This window comes from Anarrhichthys ocellatus, unplaced genomic scaffold (genome assembly GCF_004355925.1).
Source record: "Anarrhichthys ocellatus isolate YVR2014 unplaced genomic scaffold, GSC_Weel_1.0 scaffold916, whole genome shotgun sequence".
Lineage (NCBI taxonomy): Eukaryota > Metazoa > Chordata > Actinopteri > Perciformes > Anarhichadidae > Anarrhichthys > Anarrhichthys ocellatus.
The window spans coordinates 2,956-11,189 of record NW_022280890.1 but is presented as its reverse complement, the minus strand read 5'-3'; the positions used below and the strand labels follow the sequence as shown (position 1 = coordinate 11,189).

At 43.1% G+C, this 8,234-nt stretch overlaps 1 protein-coding gene across 3 annotated transcripts; it reads left to right on the top strand.

Annotated features, from left to right (window-relative positions):
* The first annotated feature begins 19 nt into the window (after nt 1–19).
* On the top strand, nt 20–7,353 carry LOC116377122 (tetratricopeptide repeat protein 19, mitochondrial-like). 3 transcript variants are annotated; one of them, XM_031838681.1, is made up of 8 exons: nt 20–152; nt 223–261; nt 344–400; nt 474–535; nt 2,566–2,660; nt 6,264–6,427; nt 6,530–6,692; nt 6,878–7,353. In XM_031838681.1, exons 2-8 carry the CDS (start codon nt 223–225, stop codon nt 7,042–7,044), a joined length of 747 nt encoding a protein of 248 aa, XP_031694541.1. In that variant the 5' UTR covers nt 20–152; the 3' UTR covers nt 7,045–7,353. The 3 variants fall into 3 exon arrangements, with proteins under 3 accessions (XP_031694541.1, XP_031694543.1, XP_031694542.1); XM_031838683.1 differs by having other exon boundaries at nt 6,530–6,750; nt 6,878–6,968; XM_031838682.1 differs by having other exon boundaries at nt 20–261.
* Nucleotides 7,354–8,234: the final 881 nt, after the last annotated feature.

Below are 8,234 nucleotides of genomic sequence, written 5' to 3'. Positions count from 1 at the left end.
TAGTACTAGTACTGTAGTACTGACGGTCCTCTCTCCTCCAGCTCAGTGTCTCCAGAGGACAGCTCCAGGCAGCCTCTGGGCTGCTCCACCAGGCCGTAGTCGTGGCTCATCAGACCCACAACCATCAGGCCGTCATCTACGCCTACAGTCTGGTAAACAGCCTCTCTCAGCTCTCAGGTGTCCTCAGCTCTACAGCTCTCTAACCCTCACCCTCACCCTCAGATGGCGAACCTGGCCTACGTTCAGGGTCAGCTGGACCACGTGAGTACCGCCCCTGTATGACTCACCTTTGTCACTGTGGCAACGGCAGCGAGACAGCTGGTTGTCCTCTTCATCCTCTCAGGCAGAAAAACTCTTCAAAGCAGCGATGAGCTTCATGCTGTCAGGAGGAACTCCAGAGGTGTGTGTGTGTGTGTGTGTAAGAGAGAGAGTGTGTGTGTTTATGTCTTCACTCACTTCCTGTCTCTTTCCAGGACGATAACGCTATCATCGAGATGTCTCTGAAACTCGCCACCATCTACGCCGAACAGAACAAGTAAGATTGAACCGTTCAAGTGCCTGACCTCTGACCTCACTTCCTGTCAGAGAGGTGACTGTGGGTACATCCCAAGTCTCTTAATTCTCATTTCCTCGCTCCTCGCTCCTCGCTTGAACCGGAAGTTGTTTTTGCGCCGCCATATTGACGGCCGTCCCAAAGCTCTCATGTAGCTCTGAGGATCGAGGATCAAGGAGGGAGGAGGGACCTCTGAGGAGCCATGAGCGAGGAACCACGAGAACAGACTTCCAGGAAGTCTTTTAACGGCCGACACGCCCCCTCATTGGTCATCAGTCATGTGATTGGACGCTGCAGCCGATCGGACTGATGAGATTTTGTTCAACATGTAAACAGTGAAGACGGATCACAGATTAAACTCAAGATTTATATTTGATTCGTTTTCTGATTCAACGTCTGGTTTAAATAAATGTTCATTGTAGTCTGAACAACAAAAGGACCACAAACAACTTTCTTCATTTATTAGAAAGATTTGTGTTTTCATGATCTGATGTTTCCCTCAATAACTTTATTATGGAAACAATTAAAGTCAGAGAGAGCTGGAGAGACGAAACACTTATTTATTTATTTATTTATTTATATATATATATAAATAAATAATAAATAAATAAATAATAAATAATTATAATAAATAATATATATATATATATATATATATATATCACGTTAATCTTTCCGCTAACTTTCAAAGTCCTTCGCTCGCTCCCGATCTGTGCCGTTTAAATGCGTTTACCGTGAATGTCAGCATATAGGTGCACTAACATGTAAGTGTCTGCTGAGTTGACCACGGAGATCTGAGTGTCTGCTGACTTTACCGCAGCGATGTCCAGTAGTCTCCAGGGAGAGCAACAGCTGGTGCAGCTTCTCTCTTTATTTCTGCCCCCCCCCCCTCGACCAGAAGCGGAAGTCGCCTTTTCTCTACGGCAACCCTGAAGGGACATCATATCTCCAATACAAAACGATAAACATGAGACAGTCTGTTACAATAATAATAAATTAAAAATACTTACCTGTTTTTTGTTATTGTTGTTTTTTAATTATTATTATTATTATTTTTTTTTCCCATCTCAAAAGGCTCAAGGACACACACAGACACACACACACACACACACACGCATACATACACAACTGACTTTAGGATGTCTGCTGGCTTTTATCCCACTGTTCTTGTCATCCTCTTGTTGTTATGTATATGTATTGTCTCTTGTCTTTCAATTAAAAAAAATAAAATTATAATAAATAAAAAAAAATGCGTTAACGCGCGATAAAATAATTGTCGGCGTTAATTAATGAATGTGTTAACGCGATAATAACGTTAACGCGTATATATATATAAATATACCGTATATGTATATATATTTTTATCATCATTTCATTCAGTCACGTGAGGCTGTTCATTCCTGATTGTCGGGTTTGATGAGTTTTATCATTTAAGTTTAACAATAATCATATTCTGGGTTATTTAATAATGACGTCATAATCTGAATTTCAAAACGTACAGACCCAAATAATTCATAAATAAGACGATCGCATTCCGCCGGTAGAAATGGATCCTGTGCTTATAAACAGAACACAGGACACAGTTTGTTAACAGACTACAGAGAGAAACACCTCTACAGTGGTGATTACTGTGTCTTTATTAGTTATTAGTGTTATTAGTTACTATTAAGTACAGTGATCATGTGAACAGACACAAACTTATCAAAAGTCTCTCCAGCTGTTAAAGCCGACTGACAGCTGATCAGCTGTGATCAGCTGATCCTCCGTCATCAGAAACAGACTTCGCTTCATGTGACACAACTGAGGAAAGGACGTCTCATGTCTCCTAAAACATATTTCCTCGTTTCCTCTCTCCTCGCATGCTTTTCTCCATGCATCCCTGGTGGGAGGGACTAAGACGCAAGGAAAGGATGCAAGTGAGGGAAACGGGGATGCAGTTAAGGGTACTTGAGAAGTACCCCGTGTGTGTGTGTGTGTGTGTGTGTGTGTGTGTGTGTGTGTGTGTGTTTAAGGGCGGAGCTTGCAGAGCACGGGTTCAGGTTCTGTACGGAGTCTCTGGAGGCCAAACTGCAGAAACATAAAGAAACCCCTGCAGAGGATCGGACAGGTGAGAAGAAGTCATGAAGGACTGCTTATTGTTAAAGAACCCTAAAACAAGTCATGTAGGACTGCTTCTCGTTAAAGAACCCTAAAACAAGTCATGTAGGACTGCTTATTGTTAAGAACCCTGAAACAAGTCATGTAGGACTGCTTATTGTTAAAGAACCCTAAAACAAGTCATGAAGGACTGYTTATTGTTAAAGAACTCTGAAACAAGTCATGTAGGACCGCTTATTGTTAAAGAACCCTAAAACAAGTCATGTAGGACTGCTTATTGTTAAAGAACCCTGAAACAAGTCATGAAGGACTGCTTATTGTTAAAGAACCCTGAAACAAGTCATGTAGGACTTCTTATTGTTGAAGAACCCTAAAACAAGTCATGAAAGGACTGCTTCTCGTTAAAGAACCCTAAAACAAGTCAGAGCAGAGCTGCAAGAATGTGCCAATAAAGTTCAGTCAAACTTCAAAAACATCAATGTAGACAGACTGAAAGACAGCCAGATTGACAGATGTATGGCAAGGCAAGTTTATTTGTACAGCACATTTCAACAAGGTAATTCAAAGTGCTTCACATAAAACCAGTAAAAGCATCAAAACATAAGGCAAAAGAAAAGGAGATTTAAAACAATTAAGAACATTCATTGAAACAATAAAAACAGTGTAAGAAATAAAATACAGTAGTAAAATGCAGAAATGCAGGAAATTGATTAATATATTAATTGAATGTGGTTCAATTAAAGGCAGCAGCAAACAGAAAAGTCTTCAGTCCTGATTTAAAGGAGCTGAGGGTCTCAGCAGACCTGCAGCTTTCTGGACTTTGTTCCAGATATGTGGAGCAGAACAACTGAACGCTGCTTCTTCATGTTTAGTTCTGACTCTGGGAACAGAAAGTAGACCGGTCCCAGACGACCTAAGGGGTCGGGATGGTTCATGAGGTAGCAGCAGATCAGAGATGTATTTAGGCCCTAAACCATTCAGTGCTTTATAAACCAACAGCAGGATTTTAAAGTCAATTCTTTGTTTGACAGGAAGCCAGTGCAAAGACCTCAGAACTGGAGTGATGTGATCCACCCTCCTGGTCTTAGTGAGGACTCGAGCTGCAGCGTTCTGAATCAGCTGCAGCTTTCTGACAGACTTTTTACAGAGACCTGTGAACACACCGTTACAGTAGTCCAGTCTGCTGAAGATAAATGCATGGACAAGTTTTTCCAAATCCTGTTGAGACATAAGTCCTCTAATCCTTGATATATTCTTCAGCTGATAGTAGGCTGATTTTGTAATTGTCTTGATGAGGCTGTTCAGGTTGAGGTCTGAATCCATAACTACACCTAGATTTCTGGCTTGTTTGTGGGTTTTAACATCAGTGATTGAAGCTGAGCGGTGACTTTCAATCGTTCGTCCTTGGTACCAAAAACAATTACTTCTCTTTTATCTTTGTTTAATTGAAGAACATTCTGGCACATCCAGTTGTTGATTTGTTCAGTGCAGTTACCCAGCCCTTGTATGGGATTATAGTCCCCTGGTGACATAGTTATGTAGATTTGTGTGTTGTCTGCATAATTATGATAACACACTTTGTTGTTTTCCATAATCTGAGCTAGTGGAAGCATGTAGATGTTGAACAGAAGAGGCCCCAGTATTGAACCTTGGGGAACACCACATGTCATTTTAGTCAGCTCTGATGTGTAATTAGCTACAGACACAAAGTATTCTCGGTCCTTCAAGTAGGATTCAAACCAGTTAAGTGCTGTGCCAGAAAGTCCCACCCAGATTTTTAGTCTTTCTAGGAGTATGTCATGGTCGACCGTGTCGAATGCAGCACTGAGATCCAGTAATACTAAGACTGAACTTCTGCCATTGTCTGTGTTTAAGTGGATGTCGTTGAAAACCTTAACAAGAGCAGTTTCAGTGCTGTGGTGCTGTCGAAAACCTGACAGGAAAACATCAAAGCAGTTATTTACGGCCAAGAATTTGTTCAGCTGTTGGAAAACCGCTTTTTCAATTATTTTACTTAAAAATGGGAAGTTTGATATTGGCCTATAATTTTTCATTGTTGCGGAGTCTAAACTAGCCTTCTTTAGGAGCGGTTTAATAACTGCAGGTTTTTAGGGCTTCTGGGAAGACACCTGAGAGAAGGGATGTGTTTACAATGTGTAAAAGATCAGTGGTCATGCAGTTTGAAATATTCTTGAAAAAGTGTGTTGGTAGAATATCCAAGCAGCAGGAGGATGACTTCAGATGTTGTATAATGTCTTCTAGGCTTCTACGGTCCATTGAATGAAATTGTGTCATGACATTTGAATGGATGTTATTTAGAGAAGGGGACAACACATATCCTGTGGTTAGTGTGGAGGCACTGACTGCTTGTCTAATTTTCTGAATTATGTCAGTAAAAAAGGAGGCAAATTGATTGCATGCCAGGTGGATTGGAGCTCAGCAGCTACCGACACTGGAGGGTTTGTTAGCCTGTCGACGGTAGCAAATAAGGCGCGTGTATTGTTATTGTTTTTGGTTATGATGTCAGAGAAGAAGGACTGCCTTGCATTTCTAAGTTCCAAATTATAATTGCGAAGTCTCTCTTTATAGATGTCACAGTGAACCTGGAGATTTGTTTTTCGCCACCTGCACTCAGGTTTCCGACACTCTCGTTTCTCTATTCTGACCAGCGTAGCATTTCTCCAAGGAGATCTTTGCTCACCCGAGACAACTTTCACTTTAGTGGGTGCAATGGCATCAATAACATTCATAACTTTAGAATTGAAGCCATCTACAAGCTCATTGACTGAGATGCAGAGAGGGCTGGTGAGGAGCAGAACTTCTGAATAAATAGTTCACTGGTGTTTTCAGAGATGTAACGCTTCGTCACAACCTCGGTTTGGACATTTGTGTGCAAGGAGATTGCACTCTCAAAGAAAACACAGAAATGATCAGAGAGTGCAACATCAGTCACAGCGACCTTGGAAATGTTTAGACCTTTGGTGATGATTAGGTCCAGAGTGTGCCCCCTGTTGTGGGTGGGTCCTGTCACATGCTGAGTCAGATCATAATTATCAAGGACACCACATAGTTCTATAGACCCTCTGTCCTGGGGATTATCAACATGGATATTAAAATCACCAACAATAACAACAGTTAAAATCAATACAGATTATAGACAGCAGTTCAGTAAACTCATCAAAGAAGGTTACACAGTATTTAGGCGGTCTGTAAATGTTTAGGAATAAAGCTTGAGTGGAATTCAGAGCCACATATTCAAAAGAACTAAAATGACCAAAGGACATCTGCTTTATGAAGAGAATCATTAAATAAAATAGCAACTCCACCTCCTTTCTTATGCGCTCTTGTTTCACTCATGAAACTGAAGTTGTGAGGTGTTGATTCAATAAGAACAGCTGTTATCTTGATTTAACCATGTTTCAGTTAAAAACTAAATATCTAGTTTGTGCCTAACAATAAAATCATTGATTTAAAAATGATTAATCAATGATTAATCATGATGTAAAGAGACAGAGGGACAGGTGGAGAGACATACAGGGTAGAGAGACAGGGAGACAGGTACATGTAGAGAGACAGACAAGCTGTTATGTGACTCTGTTGTTGTTGACTTCAGAGGAGCAGGAGGCTCTGAGCAAGGAGACACGTCTTCTGCTCGGTCTGTGTTTCGACTCGCGGGCTCGATACAGAGCATCAACGTTGCACCTGAAACAGGCGGCACAGGACTACCAAAGCGCACTGGACATCTGCCACCAGGAGCAGGGAGACACACACCCACAGGTAGGACCACAGGGAGACACACACCCACAGGTAGGACCACAGGTAGATACATTCTTGTGAAGCATCGAGACCTGAACATCATCCTCTTGTCTCACCTGTCAGACTCTGGTGCTGATGAGCGACCTGGCCACCGTCCTGGATTTGCAGGGTCGCCATGATGACGCCCTGGCTCTGGTCCAGCGGGCTGTGGATCTGAGCCGCTCCGCTGGACACCCGGACCAACACGTGCTGCTGGGAAACATGGCCGGCATCCTGCTGCACAAAGGTCAGGGAGACGTCAAAGGTCTCTGAGTCCGACCTGCTTCAGATGGAACCACTCGCATGTATGTGGGCGTGGTTTAATCTAAAAGGGGGCGTGGCTTTATCTAAAGTGGGCTGGACAAACAATGGAGGCCCACCAGGTACGTAAGGCTCTGATCTGGTCTGAAGGTTCTGTCTGTGGTCCGTCAGGTCGGCTGGAGGACTCAGTGCGGTTCTACCAGGAGGCTCTGGGTCTGGCTCGGCAGGCCGGAGACCAGGAGGCTGTGGACCAGATCCAGGAGGGACTGCAGGAGGTGAAGAAGAGGAGGAACCAGGAAGAGGACAGGAAGGAGGACGAGGAGGCTGCACAGCAGTGATTGGTTCACAGTGTGTCGCTGGACAGACTGATTTCTCCTGAGGAGGAGGGGGAAGAGGGGGAAGAAGAAGAGGAGGAGGAGGAGGAGGAGGAGGAGGAAGAAGAAGAGGAGAAGAAGGAGGGGGAAGATGATTAATCAGTCAGTCCACAGCAGCAAACTAGACCTCCAGACTGGTTCCCAGGATCCCGGTGATCCCTTCGACCCTCTGTTCTGTTGTTAACCTCTTTGATCTCAGTCATGCTCTTCAGAGGATGAACCCTGCACATCTGTTTGTGTGTAAAAGTGAAATAAATCTTCTATTGTGACGTCTACAGCTGCATCCTTTGTGTCCACTAGGGGGCGAATAACTACGACGAGTCTTCACCTGATTCAGACAGAAACACACTGCAGGTTACCGTCCTTGTGAGGACTTCATTTATTTTACTTCTATTATTGATTAATTTCTTTAATTAGTTTTCTTTCACTCTCAAGAAGTAACGGTTCATTTTTTTTAAATTTATTATACTATATTGATCCCGGAAGGGGAAATTTGTCTCTGCATTTGACCCATCCCTGTATATAGGGAGCAGTGGGCTGCCAATGACAGGCGCCCGGGGAAATAATAATACTGATATAAATAATAATAATACACATCAGATACTGTGAACCACAAAATACATGAAGTGTGTGTGTGCGTGTGTGTGAGTGAGAGAGTGGGTGAGAGTGTGTATGTGTGTGTGGTTCCCACAGAAGGTGACGCAGGTGAACTTCCTGTTGTGTTTACTGAACATGTCAGAATAAAAGCACAGTGATGACAGTAAACAAACAGCAGAAACTACAAACAGGAATCTACCACACATATATTCCTGTTTATCTGTCTTTGTGAGGACCCTTGATTACATAATGCTTTACCAGACCCTCTAACCCTGACCCTCTAACCCTGACCCCCTAACCCAGACCCCCTAACCCAGACCCTCTAACCCTGACCCCCAGACCCTCTAACCCTGGCCTCCTAACCCAGACCCTCTAACCCTGACCCCCAGACCCTCAACCCTGACCCCCTAACCCAGACCCCCTAACCCAGACCATTCTAACCCAGATCCTCTAACCCTGACCCCCTAACCCAGACCCTCTGTTTCCTGTTTATTGATCTATATATTTTCTAAACTAAACTATATTTTTCATCTTCAGTTGTTTTTTTTCAGTTGTCT

Bases quoted from the DNA above. Each gene is read 5' to 3' on its own strand.
- LOC116377122 (XM_031838681.1), top strand. From the start codon at position 223: ATGGCGAACCTGGCCTACGTTCAGGGTCAGCTGGACCAC. The intron at 401-473 runs GTGTGTGTGTGT...GTCTCTTTCCAG, and splicing joins TGTCAGGAGGAACTCCAGAG to GACGATAACGCTATCATCGA. The intron at 536-2,565 runs GTAAGATTGAAC...TGTGTGTTTAAG, and splicing joins ATCTACGCCGAACAGAACAA to GGCGGAGCTTGCAGAGCACG.